The following is a 27,756-nucleotide window of genomic DNA, read 5'->3' as shown; positions in this document are numbered from 1 at the left end:
AGAGGTGACCAAGCTAGTTTGGTATCCACGGAACGGAGCGTAAATCAAGCAGGGATAGATTCCCTTGCACCAATCATAGAAGAAGGTAGCGACACCAATACTTCTTCGGAACGCTCACTTTACGAGATGGCCGACCCACGCATAGGAGGTCACCTGCCAACCATAGCAGAAGTAGGTGGTACCTCAGCAAGCATGTATTAGACACAAATGCCTAGGTACACCACCATCTTTCTAGAAGGAACAAACGCGCACAGAGCCCTCATTTACGCCGATAATAGGGGACGCAAGTGTGTTTGCATTGAAGAGAAACCTGCTAGAGGTCTAGAAAACGTTCAGGTTTATGAGGATGGCGATAGGTATAGAGACAAGAAAGGTGGACACTATCTCATAGTCAGAGACCCTGAAAATTACAATCAGTACGGAGACAACATGGCAAGGGGAAAGATGGTTACGGAATGAGAGGACCAACCACCTCATGTAGACCTTCCCGAGGCCACATTTATCTTTGAAAAGAGGGTAAAAAGGGTTATGACGGACCAAAGTGAGGAAGGAATATACAAGCACGAAGAGGGGCGGCGGACCAAGTCCTACTTTTGTTGCACACAACCTCAGCTTAGACAGTTGGGTATGGAGAAGGTCTTGTACCTCTTCTCCTATGAAACGTACCATGGAAGTGAACTTCTATATGCGGATAAGTATGGACGTGAGTATAAGCCCATGGATCTGAAAGAAATGGAAAAAATGCCGATCTATGGAGCATTTGGATTTGCTCCAGGAGCTAGACCCGGGCCAAGACCAACACCCAGCCATAGTGTCAATCCTTTTAGTGATGAAATGGATATCGTCACGAGTCAACTAGAGAGGACAAGAGTAGTAGAGTTGCCATGGCATACGGTGCATGCACCTATAGAGCCTACAGCAGACCCGCAGTCGTTAAGTTCTTGGTTGCATCGAGATGACGCACCAGGAAGGAGCCATATCAGAGGTGGACATACGGTCATGACAGGGCCATTGAAACCACCGCCACCGCCATCATATAGTTATCATGGTGAGAGTAGAGCTTTCATGATGGATAGAGCAACAATGGATACGCCAACGGTAGAAAGAGCCAGGGTTGAAAGAGTTCCAAGGCCAGAGAGACCCATTGCTAGGCCAATAAGAGGTCAAGGGTTGGACAAAGAGATAGATCCGATCCGAGGGATAAGACCAGGAGCACCAATGAATAGGGCTGTGGAAGGCCAGATGATGAGGGTCATGGATCATAGGAGAATTAGACCTTCTTAGGTCCAAAAGTGGGTCAACAAGAAGTATTCAGGAGACAAGGATCCAAGGGATCACGTTGCAGCCCTCATACGAGTAATCCGTGCAGAGGAAGTCCTTGATTTTCCCACACAGTTTGTCGGATTTGGGTTGACATTAGAAGACGATGCTGCTACTTGGTTTGATTCGGTCGAGAGACAAGAGTTTGTGATGATTCAAGAAATGTTCGACGAATTCATAGAGGAATTCTCCCAACAAGGAATCGCCCACAATATTGTCTCGCAAATTCACAAATTCAAACAAAAAGAAGGGGAAACGGTGAGGAAAGCAGCCTTGAGGCTAAAGCAATACGTGAAGTTATGTCCAGAGAATGAACTACCCACGCAGTCAAGGCTAATGCTTATCTTTACACAAGGCCTCTGAAATGCGGATCTCCAAAAAGATTTGCATATGAAACGGTGTATTAGCTTGAACGAGCTAGTCAAAGAGGCCCTCTACTTGGTAGATAATTGCGCAGTATATGGTATTGGGGATCCCAGAGACGCTGACGACGATGCATCATCCCAAAATAGTGCCACAAAATTTGCGAAAACAACACCAAAAACGGAGACACCGATGAGCCAAGAAAAGCTTATAGAGTAAGTGGTTAGAAGGATGCAACCGCCTCCTAGACAACCGAAGCGATGCTACACATGTGGAGGTGATCATCCCACTCAGCATTTCCCGACGCTTCCTCAAATCATTGAGACCACCTAAGTGGTGCGCAGTGGAACAAAAGTGGACGAATCACACGATAGAGGAGTGCTATTATAACAAAGGGTATGTGCGAGAGCGGCAGTATGCACCTCCAACCCCAGTAGCACAAGCTCACACCCCACCACTGCCAAGATATGCAGTAGGGAATCTGCCAGGACCCGTAGGAAAAGAGAGGCCACAGCCAGTGTTAGGGAAACAGCCTCCCTTACCAGGAACAAGGCTTGTCGCAGTACGATACGTGCCTACAATGGAGGAATCAGATGAGCAGGCATTAGTGCCTAGCCCAGCATACTATGAGGAACCTAGCGGTGGACACCATGGTTATCACGCCTTATAAGAGTTTTTTACGCCAGAACCTTGGAGTATGCCTAGTCTCGTAGTGCCATCTGAATTGAGTGCGACCGGAGAAGGTAGGTACCAAATGGACGAATCCACGTTGCTATTCATAGCAAATGGCGGAATCAAGAGACCAAAACCTACTTATCCGCAGAGACCGATGCAAGGGGAATCACCGCCCGTAAGAGGACCTTGTTTTAAATGCAGTGGCGATCATTTGATGAAGGATTGTCCTCACAAGGAAATTGTAAGGATCAACGCCTATTGCACAGAATGTGGGGTCACTCATCTGATCATAGATTGCCCAAAAAACCCAGAACCTAGAGGGAAGGCCACCTTGAACGTCATAGAGGCTATTCCGTCTACAAGTGGATCCAAGAACGAGAAAGTGATACCGGTCCAGGTGATAACAAGAGCACAGGCTCAGAAGGTGGTAGAAGAAAAGAGTGAGGAGTCTCCGAGAGAGGAAACACCTAGCGAAGGTTCGAAAAATCGAAGAAACACGTGGAAGGCTAGGAAGATTAGGATGAAGGCTAGGAGAGAACGTGAACAGAAATCCTTAGCCGAGGAACTTGAGCAAACGAAAGAGAAGCTCAAGAAATAGGAAGCGGATAGGACACCAAGCGTGGAAGAAATTCTTCCTACCCCAGCAGAACCAGTGGTGGTAGAGGAGCCAAAAAGCGCAAGCACGGGAGGATCTATTCTTGTAGAAAAGGTACACGAACAAATGGATGCCCTCCTACAGGCTTATGAAGCTAGGCTCAAGAAAGATCAAACACAGGCACAGAGATGGATGACACATCCTTACGCAGAATTGGAAAAGCAAAGGCTGGAAATTTGTCAAAAGATGGTAGAGACAGCCCAAGCCCTGCTAGAACCTTTAGTTGTACCCCCGAGAAGAGAGGTAGTCATCCCATCACCACCAATACCAGAAGAGGTAAGACCAGAAGAGCCTAGGGAAGAAGAGAGAAAAGAATCGGAGAAACCTAGGCATGAGAATAAAGAAACCAAAACAAGAGAAGAGCCAGAGGATCTTAGGATAGTTCCTAACACCACCGACGAATCATTCAGGAATTTTCCTCCATACAAACCCATAGTGGAAGATCAATGGCCAGAGGAGTTATGGAGAGCATTTAGAGACACCAAGGACGGTAGCGACACATTACCTTCTGCTCCCATAGAGGAATTCAAGGCAAGGTCACAAATAAACCTAGAAATGCAATCATGTTACGGAGATAGAGGTTCGCAGATATCCATAGAGAGTCGACCACATTCGTTGAGGGCTTTACCATCCTACATGGGTGAGTATGAGGTCAGTTCCGAGGTCAAGGTCGTTCCCTCTCATAGGAATCTAGCGCCAAAAATCATCGATTCAAAGGGGCTAGTGGATATCCTATCAACATCAGTGACTTGCACCATCACATTGGCAGAATTATTGAAAATCCGACCAAGGATGTGGTCAAACGTAGGAGAATGCTTAGAAAAGTTCGGAGTGACGGATCCAACCGCAAAGATCAGAGAAGGAATCCAGGAGATTGAGAAGCCATACGCAAACACGGAGCTGGTACCTTTGAACAAGGTGGGCGATTATTGCGAAGGCGAAGAAGGAAACACCACGCTTCCGGTAGAATGCGAAGTTGTAACGACAATGGCGATCCTAGACAGCGGAGCGGGAGTTGCCATAGCCACCAAGGAAGTGTGGAAGAAGTGGGGAAAACCTGCACTAAGGGCGACGAGGATGAAGCTGCAACTTGCAGACGGATACGTAGAAAGGCCCTTAGGACTTCTAGAAAAAGTGGTAGTTTCGTGGTGCGGGATCGAATACGAGCATACTTTTGCAATTGTGGATTTCGGCAAGAAAAATAATTACGACATCATTCTAGGACGACCCTTCATGAGGCAATTGAAGATAGTCCAGGATTGGGGTTATAATTATCTTTACTTGCGCCACATGGAGACGACCACTAGAATTAACTTGAAAGACCACAGCTATAGAGACGTAACGAGAACGCCAGTGGAGGATTTTGATTTGGCTACCGTAGCAAGATCGGAAATTCCCGCCTGGCTAGGACAACCAAAGGAGTTGTGGATGTGTGGAGCTTCGCAATGCGGATGCCTAAAACGAGAGGATTGTATCTTGGAGAGGGCTATCGAAGATAAAGATTATATCCCAGACCCTTTCCCAAAAGATGCGTTGGAACCTCTAGAATGGGAGCAGATTTTAGCCACTTTGGATGTGTGTGCCATCGAGGCCAAGCCAACGACAAAATTTTGTGACGAGAAAGGCTTCGATTTGGTACCATACTATATGGTAAATGTGGTATTGGATTCCGAGGAAACCACTCCGAAAATTGGCCTTGAAGGAAACACAAACGAGAACGAGGGAGAGAAGGAGGTAGAGGATGAATTCTACAACTCCTTAGAGCACCTAGACCCAAAAGAAGAGGCAGACGACGAGTGCTCAGAAGGCCCTAGTGACGAAGAAGAAACGGTAGCGGATGTCAGGTTTTACGACTTTCCAAATCAAAAACCTTGACGCCAACGTCACTATAAAAGCAAAAGACAGCCAACCAGCCAAGACCAAACCCCATGCCTAAAATTCAGGGCAAGACACAGTTCTTATTGTTGGTCAACACAACGGATTGTTCCAAGGACAAAATAATGAGTAGATTCCTAGGCTACAAGGACGCACCAACGCGAGAAACCGCCAGGAAACAACGGGAAAAAGCAAAAGAAGCAAGTAGGTCAGAGAATGGGAGCAGGAAATCCAACCAGCCAGAGGTGATTAGAGTAGGAGACCCCCCATGGACCAAGGTTGAGAGGAGAAACAAGTACAGAGAGCTTAAGAAAACCTTGAGTGAAGTATGGACAACGGAAATGGAGAGTGATGAGGACGAGAAGGATAACATTAGTGTACCTTCGCACTTCAAAAAGTACACCATACAGGATAGGAAGCTCGTAGTAGCACAACCCATGAGAGAAAGGACACAAGTGAAGTCTTACGACGGGCCGGAGGACGCCAAGAAGATAGACCTAGCAGAGCCAGGAGAGGATCCTAAGCCGGTCTACATAGCCACAGACCTAAGCCAGGAGAGGATCCTAAGCCAGTCTACATAGCCACAGACCTAAGCCCTAAGGAAGAAGAACTTCTCATCAGTCTTCTCAAAGAATATAAGGATGTCTTCGCGTGTTCATACCAAGACCTCAAGGGAGTAGACCCTAGTGTCTGCCAACATACAATCCCCTTGAAGCCAGACACAAAGCCAAGCAGACAACGTCCTTATACGTATAACGATACGTTTGCCAAACGCATCAAGGAAGAGATAGATAGACTTAAAGAAGCTGAGTTTATCTACGAGATAGAGCATACTGACTGGGTGTCACCTATCGTGATCGTGCCCAAAAAGAATGGTAAATTGCAAGTATGCGTCAATCTCAAAAAGGTAAATGCAACTATGATAAGAGATAACTATCCCTTACCAATCACGGAACATCTCTTAGAAAGATTAGCAGGCAAACAGGCTTATTCCTTTCTGGATGAGTTCTCAGGCTACTATCAACTTGCAATCGCACAAGAAGATCAGCACAAGATGGCATTTGCCACAGAGTTTGGCATATACGCTTTCAGAGTAATGTTGTTTGGCCTTACAAATGCCCCCGCAACATTCCAAAGGCTTATGGCCCACGCGTTCAAGGAATATCTACGCATATTCTTAGAGATCTATATGGATGACCTTTGTGTATATTCTCTTTTGAGAACGGAGCACATAGAACATCTAAGAAAGGTTTTCGAGAAGTGCAGGACTTACAGGATCTTCCTAAACCCGGAGAAATGTGTTTTCATGGTTAGACAAGGTAGAATCCTAGGGCACATAGTATCGAAAAATGGCATATCGACTGATCTCGACAAGATCAAGGTCATTATTGAGGTACCAAGGCCAAGAAACATGAAGGAGGTTCAGTCCTTTATGGGACACTGTGGATATTACCGGAGGTTCATCTACTTATACGCAATTATTGCACAGCCTCTTTATAGGTTGATCGTAGTATTCGTATGGACCGACGAATGTGAAACATCCTTCGCGAAACTCAAATAAGCAATGATCTCAGCAACGGTTTTAAAAGCACCAGATTGGAACAAAATTTTCCATGTTCAGATAGATACTTCGGCATATGCCATTGGGTGTGTTTTGGCACAACCTGGTGAAGAAACAATGGATTTTCCAATCTACTATGCAAGCCGGCAGTTGAATTGTGCCGAGAAAAACTACACCACCACGGAGAGAGAGGGATTAGGCATGGTATATGCAGTGAAGAAATTCAGGCATTATCTTTTGGCCAACAAGTTTGTGTTCTTCACGGACCATCAAGCCCTTCTCTACCTAGTAAACAAGCCATGCAGTACGGGACACATAGTAAGATGGTTTATAGTACTGCTAGAATTTGACTTCACAGTCATGGTAAAGAAATGAAAAACCCATCTACGGGCCGACCATCTTTCTAGGATAACCAACGGAGAAGCACCAATAGGGGTTGATGACGACATGCCTGACACATATCTTTTCAACATTGAAATGATCCCTAAATGGTCACAAACGATCGTAACTCTTTTGAGTTATGGAGGTATCTTTGATAGAACAAACCTCGTCTACAAGCAACAGAATATTGAACAAGCCAAGAATTTCCAAATCATTGCCAGACGCATGTATCAATATGGTTCAGATAAGATCCTACACTTGTGTATAAGTCCTGAGGAGTATGACACTTACCTTCAAGAGGCCCATGAGCAGGACTTCGGATTTCATTGCTCAAAAGAAAAGACCTACCAACGGCTGCAAAGACTTGGAGTGTATTGGCCTTGCATGCGCAGTGAAGTGCACGAATACGTTAGCAAGTGCGCAACTTGTCAAGCCAAACCGCCAGTAGAACACGCCACATTATTCCAAGTAAACTTAGCTCCCCAATGGAGCCAATACATGGTGGATTACCTCACCACACGTACACTACCAGAGAATATTTCCAAGGCTAGACAAAGATCTATAGAGCTAGAGGCCAGAGACTATGCTTTGATTAAAGGACAGCTCTATAAGCGAGGAAAACATGACCAACTCAGGTTGTGTGCGACGAAAAACGAATATTTTCCAATTCTAGAGCAAGCACACGGAGGTGTATCAGGAGGCCATTTTTCGGGCGACAAGACGGCTAAAATTGTCTTAACCGCAGGAATCTGGTGGCCTACATTATACATGGACACTGAGCATTATGTTAAGCATTGCGATGACTACCAAAGGACCAAAGTACCACTTAAAAGAGATGAGATGCCTTTACGGCCAATGATGGGTGCACGCGCTTTTGCCAAATGGGGAATTGATTTTGTTGGACCTATTGCACCCCCGGCTTATCGTACGCACGCCCAATATATCATTGTGGCCATGGATTATCTCACTAAATGGGTAGAAGCGAAGGCTACACAAAAAGCCGACGCTAGAACCACGGCACAATTTCTTTATGAAAACGTCTTTGTTAGGTATGGCCTACCTATTGAAATCGTTAGTGACAGGGGAACGCACTTCATCAATGAGGTCATTGAATGTCTCCTAGGAGAATTCATGATCATTCATAGGAAATCAGCCCCTTATCACCCACAAGAAAACGGGCAGGCCGAGGCCACAAACAAAATGTTGTGCACGGTTCTCACCAAGATTGTTGAGAAGTCAAGAACAGATTGGGAGCAAAAACTACATTCCGCAGTATGGGCATATAGAGTGGCTTACAAAACGTCACTAGGCATGACACCCTATAACATGGACTTAATGCCATATTGCCCATAGAATTTTTAATCCCAGCCCTACGAGTAGCAAAAGACCTTGAGTGGATAGGGCATGAGTTGTCTTCCAGAACAGATGACTTAGAAAAGTTGGACGAGCTTCGCCCTAAGGCGGGTAGCCTCCATTTATGCTAGCAAAAGAAGTCATAAGGAATTCTTTGACAAGCATGTGCGGTCTAAAGAGTTCAAAACAGGTGATTACGTGTTGGTTTACACCCTTAAACAACACGCCAAGAAATTGAAAAAGCGAGGGATGGGACCCTTTGTGATTAGGCATCTATCACCAAGTGGCGCCGTCAAACTTGCAACATTAGAGGGAGAGGAGATGCCTAATTGGATTAGTGGTTGCAGGTTAAAGAAGTATCATATGCCACTAACCCAAGGTATGCTCCAGAAAATTCACTACGAGAAAAGACAGGCCAAGGAGAAAGGCAGAGTGGTACAAGAAGCAAAAGATGAGGCACAGGAAAGAACTGCCAGAAGAAAGCTTCTACACCAACAACGGTTACCAGCAGGACTCGTACAGATCAACCAGGTAACAATCGAGGAACTGGATGAAGAAAGAGTGGATCTCGTGATCCAAGTACAGGTTGGGAACAATCAGGTCATCACAAGGGCACTAGTGGACTCAGGAGCTCAAGGAAACCTAATTTCCCAGAGCTTGTACAAACAATTGGCCCACACCAACCTTCAAAAGACCAACCAGCAAATCAAGGGTTACACAGGGCACATGACACAAGCCATCGGCTATGCCTTGTTACCAATTTAAATAGCGGAACAGGTCTACCCTCACAAATTTTACGTGGTCAAAGATACGGACACCACATATCCCATGTTGCTAGGACAGACATGGCAAAGGACATACAACGCACAGATTGATTGCCTTCAAAACGCAGTTCACATTCAAGACCAAGACATCAAGCAGACGATCGAGTTCGCCAATCAACACGAAATGCCACAAGCACCAAAGCCAAGCAACATGGACAAAGGAAAACAGCCTCTGACAACCACCAAAACAGTACCCACGCCTACCATAAAAGAAACAACCATGGCGCAGAGTTCCAATTATAACCAAAGCACAAGAAAAGTGTGGCTCCCTACAAGCCAACTTACCAACGGAAAAATCTGGCTACCCAAGCAGAAGCAAACCTCTACCTTGAAACCAAGGGTAATTCAACCAAAATACCCTCGATCACCTAAAAAGAAAACCACACAACATCCACCAAGGACATACCAAGCCCCACAACAGCAAAAATGGGTCCCCAAGGAATCTATACATCAACACCAAGGCTACAGGTACATTTGGATCCCAAAACGGCAGCAAAACAAGACATCACGGCCTTGTAGCTCGGTACCTATCACATGGAAGTATCCACAACCACAAGAACGGCCCACCCCGGCCAAGGACATCTGGATACCAAAGAAGTTGGCACGAGACTTACACCAACACGGATACGTTTGAATTCAAAAATCCAAAGAAACGCCAACTTCGCCACCAAAAATAACGCCACCACCTCCAACAACCACACAAGTTTGGCGCCCCAAGCCAAGAATCACGCCATCAAGTGCCGAAGACACATACTTTCTACTACCAATCACGGAAAAGGCACGACGGCTGCAGTTGAAATTACATGGTCCGCGGTCGTTTAATCTACCGTCGCGACGACTTGAAAGCAACAAACCTCGCCAGCAAATGCCCGTAAGCATATAAGCTTGCGACCCCCATCTTGCACAGCATAATTTTTCCCATGCATATTCCGCACAAGCATGATAGGGCCCCATCGCAAGGCTTTGCATTAAGGTACGTGTTTAAACACCCATGCACTGCACCATCAACTTCCAGTCGTCCGGGAGGACTCAGACTAGGAAGGGAGGAGGCATTGAGGGATTACTTATGACCGGGCATCGGCTTCACATGGTTTGACAACTTGATTTTCATTTTATTGCGATTTTCTTATGATTAACTGCTAAGAGAGAGATGCCCGACTAAGCTTCAAGAAGGGATTCAGGTCACAACAGGACCATATACCCCTATCATTATGTAAAAATCATCAATACTTATGTTTTCTTGTATAAAGTGACGAAAAATGCTAAAACCAGGCCAGTAGTGACCCTAAAATGGCTGTACATAGCCGCAAACGTGATCTTCTAGAGATAAAGCACCTTCCCTAATTTTTGGTTATTTTTTTGTCTAATTTTCCTAATTTTAAAGACCAATTTTGGATTTTTTAAGTACCTTTTTGTATTTTCTTTGGAAATTCGCCAAAAAAAATCAAAAATAGCAACAAAGATTCTGGAAGCAAACGCCGAAATGCCAAAGGTGGATCTACTCCCAGAAAAATTTTGGAAGCATTCAGAGAACGTCAATTCTTGGCCTTAAAGAAACGGCAGCAGTTTCGACCATTTTGCCATATCTTGGGCCTCGGATGTCCAAACGAAGAAATTAACGACCCGTAGGGAGTGTAAGATGTGTTTTGGGAGCAATGGTAACAAAAAATGTAATGGGTTTCCGGAAGCACTAGGCACATATACTAACTTAGGGGGAATTTTCTAGTCATTTCTACTTGGACGAGTTTGGAGAGAGCTAGAGCCCCCGAGTTGACGAGTCTTCTGCGCTTCCATACAACCTGCACAGCCATCCCCCACCTAAAAGACATGAGCGGTGAGTTCAGCATGTGTTAATGATCAATTGGAAATGAACTAACCACTAATACGTTCACAGAAACAGAGAACGAGACGTAGGCACCACACATAGAAACCTCACCATAAAACACAGTAGGAATGACCAAATGTAGTATAGATATGCTCAAAAGGACCCCAGCAGGACAGGGAACAAGGCGATGTGGCCCAAAGTCAAAAACCACCCCTGTGGCAGCAACCGCGGTTGCTGCCACTTGCCTCAGAATTGCACCAAAAGCATGCACAGGGTCCCCTACAGGTACAGGAACACAAGGCAATCACCCAAAGCAAATTTGGACTCCAAAATCTTCTCCAAAGCAAAGATTTTGTGAAGTGGCTATGAAATTGCAAAAAATGGTCTTACAGGTGGACAAGATGTCCAATTGATGCATGCATAGGCCCAACAGGTAGCCCAAGACATGGAGAACCCACAGATATGCTCAAATGTCAAAAAAGCCTCAGGTGGCAGCAACCGCGGTTGCTACCAATATGCTCAAATTGACCAAAACAGGATACCCACACCTAGGCCATGGCAAATGAAGTCCAAGGGTGCCTTCTAGCAAGAAAAAAGGATTTTCTAAGTCTCCCTAACACAGGTTTGCAGGTACAGGTTTTGAAATAGAAAATTGGTATCAGAAGGGTCAAAAATTGCGCGAAAGCCGCGAATTTTGGGACCAATAGCTCAACAAAACCATTTAGAACCCAAAAATCAATCCACATAAGGCAAAAATATCCAGAACTTCAAATGGCCATAGGATTAGCGTTTTCAGAGCGTTTTTCCTGAAAACAAGCCTAACGGCAAGGTCATAGGTGCAAAATCAAGGATGAGCACTCCCTTAGCTCAAGAATGTTGCTAGGAGGCCACAGGGAAGATTCAAGTCCAATGCCAAAACCATAACTAGGACTTCCTTCAGAAACCCAACTCCCGGCATCAGTAAAATTGAAGTATAGGGTAAGATATGAAGTCAAAGGATGCATGCATAGCATGGCTAGACTCTACAGGTGAAGGGAAACCAGACAAGACCAAGTTTGGCCAAAACTAACAGTCGCGGTTGCTGCCACTTAACCCAAATTGGGCCCCCATTGCAAGTAGTATCCTAAGATATGGGGTGTTGCCAGTCCAGAGGTTCCATTTCAGATGAATAACCCAATTGTGGAGTCCAAGTCACAAGTCAAAAGTCAAAATCCAAAGTTGACTGCATCATGCCAAGTCAGAGAAGGGTCCAGACACTTTTTGGGCCAAAACAGGACATTGGAGTGTCCAAATTGAGCATGCAGGGCATGGTTGGGACCAACAAAGAGGGTATATACCACATGTAAGGTCAAAGTTGCAGTTTGACCCATGTGGCAGCAACCGCAGTTGCTGCCATTTTCACAATTTTGAAAATTGGAGCATACCATTGCAAAGTACATCTCTCAGGGATCCCAATGGCACCTTCCATGCACAAAACTAACAAATCCACACCAGGATAGTGACAAAACTAACTTAGGGCACATATCTTGACGTCTGACACAAGTAACTGCTAAAATTTGTGCTCTAACCAAAGAAACTTGATGATTACCTTGTACAGGAACAAGCACTCCAAAGAAGATGAGGAAGAGGAGCAAGTACAAGCTAGATGAGCTGGAAGATTTCCAGCCAGACATGCAAAATGTCTCTGGAACCAAGGGCAGCTTCATAAAAGAAGAGATCCAGCTGGCCCAAGGACAAAGGATCTTCACCACTGTATGGAAGGATGAGCAGGGGAGAAAATGGGGAGCACCTCAAATGCCTACAGGGATTAATAGCATAGCATATCTACCAGAGAATGCAGGCAGAGGCATCAGAAGAATGGGAATGGACGACTACCTGGCGCAACCCATTGTCAGGGCCAAGTACAAGAGAGCATATGAGCTTCTTACCTCTCTACACAAAGAAAGTGAAGACGTGGCAACCACACACCTCACTAACTCGCAAGGGGAGAATCTCAAAGTGACCATAACTCCAGATACCCTTGCAGAGATCACCAAGTTTCCAAGGGGAGAGCCAATCCAGATGCAAGGCCTGGCAGATGAAGATATTGCTACTACCAAGCTGCCGACGTTTGAATCCATCAAAGAACAGAGGACTAGCCATCTTATGAGGGTCCTCTACCAACACTTCCATTTTGACAGGCAACCTCGGTATACAAGACCAGAAAAGAATCTCGCCTCCACTCTACATCAAATAGTGCCTCAACATCGCAACCTCACTCTGGACTTCACCAAATGGGCGTTTGATAGGCTGCTAGCAGCAGCAGAGAGAAGGCAGTGGGACAAGCCTGCAGGGAAACCTATCCTAGGTGGAGCTGAAGTGCTAACAAAGATAGCCGCTCACCTAGTAGGAGAAGGAGATCAGATACAGGAGGCCCCAACTTCAGATACATGGGCCGAGTTGATAAGAGCACCGACAACAAGAGGCCGCGCAACTCCATCCTCCTCGGTTAAACCCAAAGTAAAGAAAGCAAAGAAGACCACCCAACCCGAATACCTCCATGATGAAGAAGCCAGCATCTCCGAGGAAATTCTTTCAGAAAGTGACGAAGAGAACGTGGAGCTAGCTGAAGAAGAGGAGGGGCAATTGGAACGAAAGCCCAAGACTGTGTTACAACAAAAGATGGAAAAGACGGAAGCGTCTGCTAAGGCAACGCTGGAGAAATTCCAAAAGAGGAAAGAGACCCAAAAAGAGAAGAGAGCGGAGGAGAAAGAACAAAAAGAAGAGCGTAAAAAGAGCCTCACGGAAATGATGCACGAGAGGATCAAAGCAAAGGGGCTAGCACCCAAAAGACCGGTCGTAAGCCCTGCAAAGTTGCAGCAGGCAGCCAAGAAGGCAAGAAAGGCTCTTGAAGAAGCCACGGACAAGCCCAAAGAGCTCAGAACAAAGAAAAAGATGGATGTCAAGCCACCGGTAACAACTGAGACACTGATTGAAACACCCGTCAAGGAGGCAGAGAAGCCAGCTACGGCAACGGAAGAGCAAACGGCAAAGCTGACTAAGAAAGTAGAAACCACAAACAAAGAAGTAGAGCCTACACCGGAAATTTAAAAGCCAACTATAGAAGAGAAGGGCAAAGAAAAAGACGAAGAAGAAGTGCCACCCGAGACTCCCCACCCTTTACAAGAAGAACTTAACAGAATAGAGGGAGAGCGGGCAGCGCAACTTATGATTGACATTGCTCTAGAACGAAGATCAGCAAGCCCTACACCCACCCTCCAACCCATCACATTGTTAGAAACACCGGAGTTTGTACGGACAGAGAGAACAAAGGAGAAACCAGAGGCCTTCCAACTAGAAGAGCCAATATTACCAAGGCCATTAACAGCAAAATAGCAGGTAGCCGTGATGCTAATAGACCTTATGGAGGCCGGATATTCTTATGATGAGGCAAAAGAGGCCGTGGGATTCATCCTACAGGCTTTAACGGTAGAAGTTCCAATTACGGAAATGGAAATGACAGAAGAAGAAGCCGCAGAAGCCGAACGGATCAAAATGTGTACCTGTGAACACACTGAAACAGAAACGGGTGAACCATCCACACAAGGAGAGCAATCGGAGGGCTTGCTAAAAATGCAAGAAGACCCCATGATGATTGACACTGTGGCACAACGAACCAAAAATGAACAGGTAACGGGAGTAGGTGTGCCTCCCGAAGGCTTGCAAACAACGCAAGAAAACCTCGGGACGGAGGCCACACACTCCACATCAACTACACCAGGCCTGGAAGAAGAACCTGTGTTCAAGGACGTAAAGAAAATTATGCAACAGTGGTGGAAAAGCAAACAGGAGGCGGTCCTCATGACGCCTATTTTCCGAAGAATCAGAGACAAGCAAGAAGATGCGCCGGTGGCACCCGATGCAATAATGACGGACGTAAGTCCAATGACTCTAGGTCCACGGCAAGAGGTAGAAGAGAAGAAGGAAGAAGAGGCCTCCACCAGCCAAACAATCTCTATCCCACCCCAGTTTCAACTCCCCACTACAAACGTGGCTAGGTCAGCCCTCATTCAGAAGCTGGCGGAAGAAATAGCTAAAGAAGACGTGCGGACGGTCATGGCGCTCGAGAAGGAGCAAGAAAACAATGCAGCTCTTAGCCCTGGCCGTTGCCAGTATTAATACAGAATTGAAAAACAAAGAGAAGGAGGTGGAGGCACGGAACAAAGAAGCCAAGGAGTTGCGCAAGGCTAACGAAGAGCTAGAAAAGACGAATTAATATGGCGCTCCTCGAGGATTTAAAAAGAAGAGAAGCCCAGATCGAGCGCATGAGCCAGGAAAGAGACAGATATTAGAAGCAATATGAAGACGAGAAGGCTCATAAGGATCTGCAGGCTAGTGTGACACAGAGCACAAAGCTAGCACTCGAAAATAAAGAAAAACTTTATGAGCAATCCCACAAAAGCGCAACGGAATCAGCGGAGGTTGCTCGGCGCCAGCAAGTGGCCATCGACGCACTTAAACGAAGAGTAGCGGATCAAGCTAGGCATTTAGATTCCTTCCTAGAGAATCCAATCCTTATTCCGTCTACAGAACAAGAACTGGTCACAGCTCTCCATGCACAGAATGACAATCTAAGGGAGAAATACGAAACAGAACAAACAGCCAAGGCAGCAATGGAGGAAGCCCTACACAAAGCGAAAAAAGACCGAGAGGAGGACTTACAGACCCTAAACAGTGCACTGGAGAACATAACAAAAGAAGTCTTGGACCTCCGGTCACAGCTGGCTAAAGTAGAGCGCATTCAGAGCCTACCGCCAAGAGAAAAAGGAGAAGTAGTAGCTGTCGAAGAGGCGGACACAGAGCTAATAGACACCGGCCACGACACACAAGAGCAGGAGGAGGCAGGGACATCTACTGTCCCAGGTGTAAAAAGGCCCAGAGAAGTCCAAGTCCCTGCCTGCCGACCATTGGCTCACCACACAGAAGGTCGTGGCCAGGAATGCCCTCTTCAAGCAGGCACTACTCTCCTCAGATCTCATCAAATTCTTCACACCAGAGAGAGTCAGAGAAGTAATGCAGGAGCCATCCCTACCCTACGCCATCCTACGATGGGAAACGATTGAAACCAAGAAGCAGTTAATGCCAATGCTGCTGTCAGACAACGAAGGATCCTATGGCACAGTAGATTTGAGTGGGTGGGATGCGCAAAGCTTAAAAGATTTCAGACCAGAATGGAAGGAGGAGTATCTGGAAAAGAACAAACAGAGTGCCACCATTAACTCCTTTGCTCTGCTCCATATTCAGATCGACCCTACTTTTTGCCCCATACTCAGACGCAGGAGATGGGAAGATTTTGAACAGGTGATTAAAGACCATCCGCATTGGCTAAACTACCCTGTGTTCGGTGAGCCGAAGGAAGCGCCCTCCATTGGATACATGCACAAGGCCATCGCTCAAATGATCAGCCAAGTGAAGGGCAAGCACGACATAGCATGCAAAATGACGTTGAAAATCTATCACATGTTGTCTGCTTGCATCAACACCTTTAGAAACACGGAGCACACAAGATTGCGGTGGACAACGTTCCTAGAAGGAACGAAAGGCCTGGTGGTCAACCTCAATGACACCCCAAAAATGAAGATCATATTTGGCCTGTTCGCCCGCATCATGTTCTTGCCAAGCACCCACATGCAGACATTCGAAGAAGCATTCTATACAGACTTCTTCGAGTATGATTCCACGATCTTCATGTCTGCATGCAAGGACTTGCGCACCCGTTTTGTGGCCTTCACGCTTCATGACCGAGATACTCCATTCTCGAGGATTTCAAGGCCACAAGAAGAAGACTAACTGGAACAGATGATGCTCGCCTTCAAAGAGTATCTTAAGCAGCAAAAGAAAGATGACCCCGAGGAAAGCAACTGAGCAAAGACAAGTCTTGTCGGGGACGACAAGAAACAGGAAGGGGGGAGTGTTGACGGGAGTACGGAATGACCGTCAAAAGATGCCGATAAAGATCAGAGGATAAGCAATAGTCCCCTTCAAACCCATGTGTATGTGTGTACAACATTTTTGCGCCTGGAGCCGGCGTTGTAATTTAAATGATGGGATTATTTTTAAATGACGGGACTCGTTCCAAGCCTGTAAATCCTTGTAAATGATTAGATGAGCCATAGCCGGACTCCACTGATCAGTAATCTCAAAACATCACTCTAATTATCAATTGTGAGCCAATTTGGAAGTAGGTATATAAGCCAAAAGCTCTATTTTTCACGGACAACTCACTTGTAATTTCTAAGAGCTTGGTGAAGAGAGCTCACCTATGCCTGCACGCTCACGGTTTCGCCCACGGGTATGCTAATGCAAATACCTTTCATACGTTGCTTCTATATGCTCTTAGCTTCATGTTGATGATCATGATGTTGGTTTTGAGTGTGTGTACGCGACGCAATGAGCGGTTGAAGCTCTAGGTCGCCCTCTTGTGTGTTTTGCTCATTGTGCGTTATGTGTGATGTGTATTGTGATTCCAATCAGACATAGTTTCTAGGTGGTAAAGCTAAGCCTTCCAAGCCCTCAATCATTCGATTTGAGTGAGGTTAGGTGTGGCGGCAATTGCGGTTGTCCATATAGGCCATTTTTTGAAATGTCGGATTTGAGCCCGGAAATGCATTCCCCATAGTCTTAAGGCCTAGGTTCCTAAGTTTCATGATGATTGGGGCTTCGTTTCATTAGAGAGCCCGATACGCTCGTAGGAGACTTTTGCAGTTTCTGCATTTGTTTTGCCTGTAGGACATTCGTGACTCTTCCTCCTCCTTGCTTTGTCGTCTAGGACATAGCATGCGATGTTTCCATGCACTAGTCGGGTTAGCTACGCCCTCGGATTGACATATTGTATGTTGGTTTGAGTTCTCGCTTCGCTACATCATCCGATCGCGGCGATCCACCAACACCATCCCAAGAGCTTCTCTTTCAGTCACATCATAAATATTTCAAGTGGTGTTAACACTCTATTGGCATAGTACACAGGTCTGAACCATCCTCTGACTCTTTCCTACATAAGAACGGCTCCACAGCCATATCTGATGCATTAAAAAAAATGGAAAGGTAATGTCCAATCTAGAGGTTGTAATATTGGTGATACTCATAACATTTCCTTCAGCATTTGAAGTGACTTTTCTTATGGCTCAACCCAAAAAAAATGGCACATTCTTCTTTGTCAAATGGGTAAGAGGCATGCAGACATTTGCTAAATATATGATGTACCTAGCATTCCATTTAACCCAACCAACAACCCTGCTCACTTTCTTTACATTCTGTGGATCTTGGGCTGCTTCAATAACCTCACTCTTCTTCTCATCAATAGACGTTTCTTGTTGGGAAATAACATGACCCAAAAGAACTCCACTCTTGGTATCAATCACACTCTTGTAAGGGTTAAGGCACGTTTTGAACATTCTACACCTTTCAAAGCACAAATTCAGATGATGAAGGTGTAAATTCTTCTTACCACTGAAAAAATCATCTTTAAAAACCCTCATAAAATCCTATAAATAAGGCTCAAATGCTCTATAAGATGTAAAATTGAATGATGGTGGTCCATATTTCAGTCCAAAATTCATGACTGTAGATACAAAAGCTCCCCACTCTGTTATAAAAGTTGTTTTGTGATGATCCTCTTCAGCAACCTTGATCTGATTGTAACCTGAAAAACCATCCAAAAAACTGTACATTTCTTTCCCTCCTATCGCATCCAATATTGCATCACAAAATGGCATTAGAAATGGATCAGTGATAGTGGCTGCATTCAACTTTCTGTAATCAACACAAACTATGATCTTGTCATTTTTCTTGGGTACCACAATGATGGGTGACAATCATGTAACCTCATGAATTGGTTAATAAACCCCACATCCAACAACTTGTCAATCTCCTACTTGACCTGCTATGCAAAATTTGGATTCAATATGTACCTTTGTTGCATAATCGGAATTGCATCCTCTTTAAGGTTGATATCAAATTAGGATCTATTCCCTTAACTTCAAAATAGTCCCATACAAAAACATATTTATATTCCATCAATAACTGAAACAAATCCTACAAGAATTGTGTCCATCCACATGAATACTAACCTTGACTATCTTTGGATCTTCCCAAATTGCGCTCCTTTAACTCATCTTGCTTCACTCTGTTTGATCGTCCAAATCTTTTGTTGTATATCTTCTCAGCCAAATATTTTGTCTCTTTTTCCTCCTAATGTAAAGCTTCCTTTGAGCTAGAGACCACATTCTGATCCATCGTCAGTACCAAATTTGATCCCTGTATTTCCTGCCCAGGAACTAGGTCTAAATACAGGTCCTCTACTTCGTCTTCCTTTTGCAAGATTCCTTCTATATTAACTTCAAATACAGCTACAATGGTTGGATTAGCCTTCAAAAAATTTTCTTCCTCATCATCCTCAACTTCCTCTATCATATTAATGATTTGAGCATACAATGGTCACTCCTTAAAAGGAATGTTCTCCTCCCCAACATAGGGATTGTAATCATCTATGTTCCTTTCTTCAAAACAACCTTATTTTCACCCCAATCCTACTTGACTTTATCCAATCTGAACCAAGGCCTCCCCAATAACATGTCATAGGAAGTATCACCTTGCTCCATCTTCAAAACAACAAAATTCACCTGAAATTTTATACCTACAATCTGAATGGACTTCTACCTTAGAATTCTTGAGGGTTGAACTCTTCTATGATCTACGATCTTAACCTAAAATGGTGTTGGTTGTAATTTTCCCAACTTCCTTTTGTGATATACTGACTTAGCTAATATGTTGATTTCCATATCCTCCATTCATCAATACTTCCTCAAAAAAGCTGTCTTAAAAAACCACCTTTATAATAGGGACTATAAAATCCACATATGTTGGATCAATGTTGTTTACTACTGGCTCAACTATCTGGTTTGCCCTTATTGAATATTCCCTTGGTAACAATTTATTCAACAACCTTTCTTTGAAAGCTGAAACCATACATAACAACTGATCTAATGACGACTGTAATGAAAAGTTGATTAATATCTCAAACCAGTCCTTAACATCCCTTTTCATTGGGGGACTTTCATATTGGTACTTCAGCTAATCATCCTAACTGTCTGAAGTTATGTCATCCAATATCTGATTTTTTTGCTTCTTTTGAACCTGTTTTTAAACCTGATCTGTGGTTTCTTTCTGCTTTTTCCAATCAATAGGTCCCTTAGCTTTAGACCTAGTGACAGCCCATGACATCCACATCCTGGCTTTCCAAACAATGGATACAATCACATACCCACTCATCACAATGCTCTTTGAGAAGCTGCTCTTGATTTTTCTTCATATACCTCCTCTGGTGCTTGTTGCTTAGTTAAATCAATTATTATTACATTTGCTTGAGCATTTGGCTGATTTTGTTGTTGTTGTTGTGGATTATCTTGCTAGTTATCTTGATTGTATGGCACTACTGGGATTTCTCTTTCCTCTCTATGTTTTACCTAACAAAGCACAATTCAGACCTACCCCAATGATCTGGTCCACCACAGTAAACACATGACATCATTGTAGGTGGTCTTCTTTGATTATTGTCTTGATTTCTTCAAGGTGGTCTTGGAGGTCTAAAAGGTCTTTAAAACGGTGGTCTCCCTCTAATGGAGCTACTTGATTAGTTTCAGCATCATTTCTTCCTCTATCTGCATTAGGAGTTGGTCTACTCCTGCTATTACGATTGTATTAGTATTGTGTTGTATTATGCCCTTCTCTTTCACAAATGTGGCAATATTGCTTCTCCTTTGGAGCTACCACAGAATAGCCAATCTTTTTCAATTGAGTGACCAAATCCTCCTCTTTGTCTTTCTTATCCTTCTTCTTCTTGTCACTATGCTTCTTCTTCTTCTTTGCTTTGTTGCTTTCAGCTTCACTATCACATGACTCTTTTGAGTCACTTTCTTTCTCAGCACTACAACACATTGTGCAAACATCAACGCGTGTATCAATGGCAATAAGTTTTTTTTAATAATAAAAAGCCCTGGTAATGTATCAACATATGTATTGTATCACCGGTATAAATGTTGGTATATTTCTCATCGGAATATATGATGATGTGAGCCCCGTTGAAAAAAGCATCATAAATAAAATAAAATTTCAGCGTTGATTTAGCTTGCATACCCGATGCCTATTACGAGGGTGATTCTGAGACCTATTCTGAGGGTGATTCCGACGCCTATTTCAATACCTATTTCGGTGCCAAATCCTACCAAAAAAAAAATGGACAGAGAGAGCTGGAAACTGCTGTTGCATGTACTATAGCACCAGGAACCAACCCTCTCTGCCCCAAAGGAAGAGTGCAAAAGCAACCGCACTCCATCTACATTTTGGCATTGAAAGGCTTTAACCTCTAATCAAGCATATGGTTCTGAACCTGCAATTCTCTATTCTTGCTAGCCAATTGCTCTAGCTCATACTTTACCTTCTCCTCCAACGTCTAAGTCCACTCCTTAAACATCCCCAAAGACATTTTAATCGTGGCTAACTCACTATGATACTGGACTAAAAATTATTGAACTTCCTCTTTATGGCTACTATTCAAGTCCTCCATCTCCAACTTCAAACTCTGCACCATTTTAGTTTGTTCACGCAATGCACATGTGCTACCCCTATTTCTACCACTGACTGCATCTGATTCTCCAACTGCATCTGCTACTTTCTCAAAAAAAAATTGGACTTTATCTAACAACTTAACAGCCATACCTAGATCTTCAATAGATACACTTCCCTGACTGTTCTTAATAGTTGGACCCTCAGAATCTAAATGTTTAACCACATTGAACGCTTTAGTGCTTAACTTCCTCTTTTAGACAAAGTAAATACCTTACCCAATTTGGTTGATGTTTGCACTTTCAACTCAGGATTAGAAATGGATATATCTAGCTTCTTCAAGGAATCCACCATCTCTAGAGTCTGCACACACCTGAGGGCTTCTTCTTCTGTGTACCCTACCTCCGAACCATGAGATTGATAGCGAATATTTTGTAGCTGCTATATAGAAAAGAGACCGTTATTGCGTATGTGTTGATCACAGGAAAAAAAAATCGATAAATCTGATGCTTGCATTGTGCACAAGGACACGCCATCCTATCATCCATAATTTATCTACCAATGATGCAAATCACTCTTGGTATAAGTACACATCCATGTCTACATGACAATGTATGTACGTAGATCTAGTGCAAAGCCTAATGCATGCGCATTACTTAAATGGACCGATCTAATATGGACCAATCCTCTACAGACTATCATTTCTGAAGATCATATGCATTTTTTGAATCCGTTTGTATTTTTTAAGTCTATTTGCGTTATTGAATTCATTTGCCTTATTTTACTTTGTTTGTCAAAATCCGTTTGCATTTTTGAAGCACACAAGCCGTTTCTAAAGTCCCTTTGCGATTCTGAAGTCCATTTATATTTTTTCTACCATTTGCCGCTAGCTCTAACTACCTCACATTCTCTAGCCATGCATGATCCCCGTACACCTCGGTTTAGAGGTGCACGGAGATCAGGACCATCGGGTAATAATCTCATCTTTATTGGTCAATGCATGTATTTGAGGGTTCAACATAAGTACACCCATGTCTACATGACAATGCATGTATGTAGATCCAATACAGACCCTAATCTAGTGCATGCGGATTACTTAAATGGACCGATTTAATACGGACCGATCCTTTACAGACTGCCATTTCTGAAGATCATTTATGTTTTTGAAATCCATTTGCATTTCTGAAGTTTATTTGCGGTATTAAAGTCTTGTGTTATTTTACTTCATTTGTCGAAGTCCGTTTGAGTTTTTGAAGCACACAAGCCATTTTTGGAGTCCGTTTGCATTTTTTAAGTCTGTTTGTATTTTTTCTATCATTTGTCGCTAGCTCTAACTACCTCATATTCTCTAGCCATGCTCGATCCAAACACACCTTGGTCTAGAGGTACACAGAGATTGGGACCATCGGGTAATAATCTCGTCTTTATTGGTCAATGCCGATATTTGAGGGTTCGACATAAGTACACACCCATGTCTATATGATAATACATGTACGTAGATCCAATAAAAACCCTAATCTAGTGCATGCGGATTACTTAAATGGATCGATCTAATATGACCAATCTAATACAGACCGCCATTTTTAAAGATTGGTTGAGTTTTTTGAATCCATTTGCGTTTTTGAAGTCTATTTGCGTTTTAAAGTTCGTTTACATTATTTTACTTCGTTTGTCGAAGTCCATTTGCATTTTTGAAGTACACAAACCGTTTCTAAAGTCCGTTTGTGTTTTTTCTACTTTAACCGTCGAAACACAACCATATCCTAGTAACTAAACCTTGAGCGTCTTCGTACGGCCACACATAAGCGACTACTAGCCCTATCTAAGACCTAAACCCTAAGTAGACTAAAACAACCAAACCACTTACCCTAAGCAACATACCATAAGTGGCTAGCCCTAAACGGTCTAAATACTGACTAGCGGCTAAGCAATTGAAATATATCCAATTGGCTAGCCCTAAGTAGCTAGCCCTTAGCGGCTAAGCGGCTAAATAACGAAGCGGGTAGGCCTAAACATTTTGGCAAAGAGCCCTAAGCGGATAGCCCTAAGCGGCAAGCCCTAAGCGATCTGAATACCAATTCGCCCTAAGTGACTAGACCTAATTAAGCGGCTAAACGGTTAAATAACAAAGCAGGTAGGCCTAAGCGTCTGAATACCAGTGACTGGCCCTAAGAGGCCAACCCTCATCAAGCGGTTTGAATACCAATTAGCCCTATGCGACTAATCTTAAGCTGCTAAATAAAGAAGGGGTAGGACTAAGCGACACGGCTAAGCAACTGGATACCTAAGCAGCTAGCTTTCAACGGCCTGAATTATATGGATTAGTCCTAAGCGGCTAAGCGACTGAATACATAAGCGGCTAGCCTTCAACGGCAAGCCCTAAGCCGTGTGAATACCGATTAGACCTAAGCAACTATCCCTAGGCGGCTAAGTGGCTAAATAATGAGGCGGGAACAACTAAGCGGCTCGGCTAAGCGATTGAATACCTAACGGCTAGCCCTAAGCAGCTAGCCTTCAACGGCCTAAATATGGACTAGTCCTAAGGGGTTAAGCGACTGAACCGCTAGCCTTAAGGGACTAACCCTAATTAAGCAAATAGCCCAAAGCCGACAACTACGTCCAATCGACATAACATCGATTTGTCATAAACGATTGATCGACATAACAACGTCAATCGGCGATTTCCAAACCGTATAAAGCTAATCAAAGGTAATTAGACCCTAATACTATAAACTTTCTAATTTACATTTACAACACCTACGACAAGTCACAATAAAAAAAACAACATAATTTATTAATTCTAAATTAATTTACATAAAAAGTAACAAAACTAATTATAAAATGGCATAAATCAAAATAACTCTTTTTTTAATGATCATTCGTCATTATCTTTCTTTGATAATGATGGGTTTTAATTAATAACATTTATAAAGTAACAAAATTTATATTTTTCTCTAATTTTTTCTTTGTTTGAAAAATGTATGTGTGCGTCGTACATAGTGTGTTTAGATTGTTGACAAACTAATGTGCATTTGTATTTATTTGCGTGCATATTGTTTATGTGAATGTGTGTGTGTGTGTGTGTGTGTGTGTGTGTGTGTGTGTGTGTGTGCAAGAAAAGAGAATGATAGAGCACTCACATGCGGCCTATTTGAGCAAGCACTTGAGAAATGTCACCAAACCTTCAAAAAAAAAACACACACACACACACAGTATGTTACACACGCACACACACAAAAGTGAACAAACCTACTACGAATCTTGAAAAGAACTTTACCTTGTTAATAGAGGGGAACGTGTGAGTGGAAATCTCAAGTCCGACAAGCCCTACGACAGTAGATCTGTAGCAAGTGAGGAGGAGGAGAGCAAGGGAAGAAAAGAAAGAATGAGCGAAATGCACAGGAAAAACCCGTGGATTTTGTTTTTTGCAGAATCTGTCGGTACATGCATCGATAGATGCATCGGAATGTGCGCTCGAATCGGCACCAAAATATGCATCGAAATGTGCATTGGAATCGGCACCAAAATATGCATCAAAATAGGCATCGGTATGCGCGTCAAAATCGGCATCAAATTTTTAAGTTTGATTTTTTTCAAATGTTTCTGCCTCCAAAATTAGCTACATATATATCGACGCCCGCCACTGACGTTGGTATTTAGGTGATCTCTTGTAGTGCAGTCTCAGACTCAGCTTCTGACTCTTCTTTTGAATTAGAGATGCCTCTGCTCTTGCTTCTAATCTTGGTCATACCAAGACTTTTCTCAACTCTAAGCTGCAACCAAATTATCAAAGCCACCTAAAATATCAAAACTGGCTACAACATTCTTCAATCCCTTTCTCAAGCCTTTCAAAAAATATATCGCTAACATTTCATATGTGGGTCTTTCATTTCTCTGTAACATGTTCACCAAAATTTTAAAAGTTTCTCAGCATAATCTTCCACTAACATACTTCCTTGCCTGTTGTCCTTGATTTTCTTCAAAACATCTATTGGAGTTTTCTCCTTCTTGAATCTCTGTAAAAATTGTTCTCTGAGTGCAGCATATGTTGCAAAATGTGCAATACCATATTGGCTAAACCAACACATGGCTTTGCCCTCCAATGTTATGCCATCACCATATACAGCATGATGTCCACTAGCTTGCCAATTGGTCTCAAACTGAGCCACATGACAATCAGTATCTTCAATGGACCTGCCCTTGAATTTGGTTGCTTTAACCATAGGGTAAGGAGGTGGTTGAGCCATTGAAATAGGCTAAGGTAATCTCCTAGTTCTTTGTCTGGTAGATACTTGTAGTGGGTCAAAGAGAAGTCTTCTTCTACTTCTTGCAGACCTTGCTATCAAGAGTAAAGCTCCCACCAATTTCCTCACCTACCTTCCTTCTGGTGCTCCTTGTTGCAATTCAAAGACAATTGTCTCCCCTTCACCATCTATGAGTTGATTATAATTGAAAGGATCAATGTTTTGTGCATGGGGGGCCTGAGCCCTAGTGTAATAAACTCTGGATACTCTTTGTGGTCTCTCTGATATACATCATCTCCCAATAATACACACAAACCGACACACAATGTTGAAACAGAAAAACATCAGGCATAGCATACAACCAAACACGGTGGGATCGCCAAATATGTTGGGGTTCATCAACACATGAAAGACTAACTCAAGCCCTAGGTATAAAATCACTTATTAAGAAGATAGAAAAGAACTCTTTGTACATGTGTAGTAGAGACGTGAGAAAATCTACTTTGCAATCAATATATCTTGCAATTTGATCATCCAAATCAAGAAATTGTACTAGAAAAAGCACTATCCAAAGCTGAGAGTTGATCTTGGATTATCTTTGTTTCTCGAGGTCACTATAGTTCAATGCGAGCCATGTCCAAAACACTGTCACTAAGAGTCTTGCCGAGTGTTTCAGAATGCTATGCACCACAATACGTCAAAGGGTGCCCGCTTCTAGCTACGTATTAGAATGCTATTGGAATGATGAAAGAAACTCTAGGCTCATTCAAGGGTGTGTCTCAAGATGTTAGCTAAAATTGCCAGCAATCGACTGAGTTTGCATCTCAAAACGCGGGCTTCAATCTTGTGGGAGAAAATGCCATCAATAGTTTGTTGTGTTTCAAAACGCTACACGCAGAAAATAATTTCCCAGGATGTCCTTTTATAGTGGCATCTCAAAATGCCCAAGTAGATGCTCTTCGATTGGAAGGGAATCTCAAGATTCTGTCAATCAGCACTAGCCCGTTGCTGTGAGGGGACATGAACCACAGCAGCACACATTCGCCCTTTTGGCCATGCTTTGACCCACAGCACCTTGGCCAATCATATTTATTTCCTACTTTATAGGTTTGAAACATTGGGGGCAACTTCATACGAGAAAAGGGAGACTCTTTGGTACCGTACCAAAACCCCTCAAAAAGCTTCCTGGGATGCACAATTCAGATGCCAAATGAGAAAGGTATGAATTTTTACTTGCCCTCAATCAAGTGATAGAGCTTATGGTGAGTAATCCAATGTAGCAGTCATTGCTAATACATGTGATTAATAAGACTAATTAACTGCTAGCACTTAATTGTGTGTGTGTGTGTGTGTGTGTGTGTGTGTGTGTGTGTGTGTGTGTGTGTGTGTGTGTGTGTGTGTGTGTGTGTGTGAGAGAGAGAGAGAGAGAGAGAGAGAGAGAGAGAGAGAGAGAGAGAGCTCATGCCAAGTAGATACTAAATTATTATGCATAAAAATTGTATACAGCACAAGCTGTTTTGTAGAGCTAGAGAGGATAATTGAGTTATCACACATGCAAGCACTCTAAATGGCTAATGTTAAGCCTACATGTTATAACAAGACTAATTAGATGAAACCACTTGAGAGAGAGAGAGAGAGAGAGAGAGAGAGAGAGAGAGAGAGAGTGTTTTATGCATAAATATTGTACACAGCACAAGCTCTCTTGTCGAGCTAGAGATGATGTTTGAGTTATCACACATGCAAGAACTCTAAGTGGCTAATGCTCAACCATACAAATCATTCAATTTCCATATAAGATGGTTGACTAGAATTCCACATAATATTCACATGGGTTTGCAGGTTTCACATAGATGTGATGTGCAACAAGACTCACATCGTGGCCACTTATTCTCATACATGCACTTCATGGCTACCATTACTTCCATTTACTATGTTAACAAAGGTCACATCTAGGTCTGCTATTTGCAATATACCCACGTCTTACACTTTTGACTACATCTTCGACACACTCACATAATCATCAAAATTCTCAACACCACATTGTATGAAACTTTCAATATGCTATATAGCTAGTTGGA

General features: G+C 43.3%; 1 protein-coding gene and 1 pseudogene across 1 annotated transcript; both read left to right on the top strand.

Annotated features, from left to right (window-relative positions):
• Positions 1-10,741: 10,741 nt before the first annotated feature.
• Positions 10,742-13,922, top strand: LOC147420150 (uncharacterized). The gene is made up of 2 exons (XM_086504254.1): positions 10,742-10,841; positions 12,430-13,922. The coding sequence occupies exons 1-2, from the start codon at positions 10,835-10,837 to the stop codon at positions 13,920-13,922; spliced, it is 1,500 nt and encodes a 499-aa protein (XP_086360380.1). The 5' UTR covers positions 10,742-10,834.
• A 297-nt stretch (positions 13,923-14,219) lies between these two features.
• Positions 14,220-15,934, top strand: LOC147420149 (uncharacterized; annotated as a pseudogene).
• The last annotated feature ends 11,822 nt before the right edge of the window (positions 15,935-27,756 follow it).

This window comes from Adiantum capillus-veneris, chromosome 28 (genome assembly GCF_014529385.1).
Source record: "Adiantum capillus-veneris isolate H3 chromosome 28, ASM1452938v2, whole genome shotgun sequence".
NCBI lineage: Eukaryota > Viridiplantae > Streptophyta > Polypodiopsida > Polypodiales > Pteridaceae > Adiantum > Adiantum capillus-veneris.
This window is presented reverse-complemented; position numbering and strand designations above follow the sequence as displayed.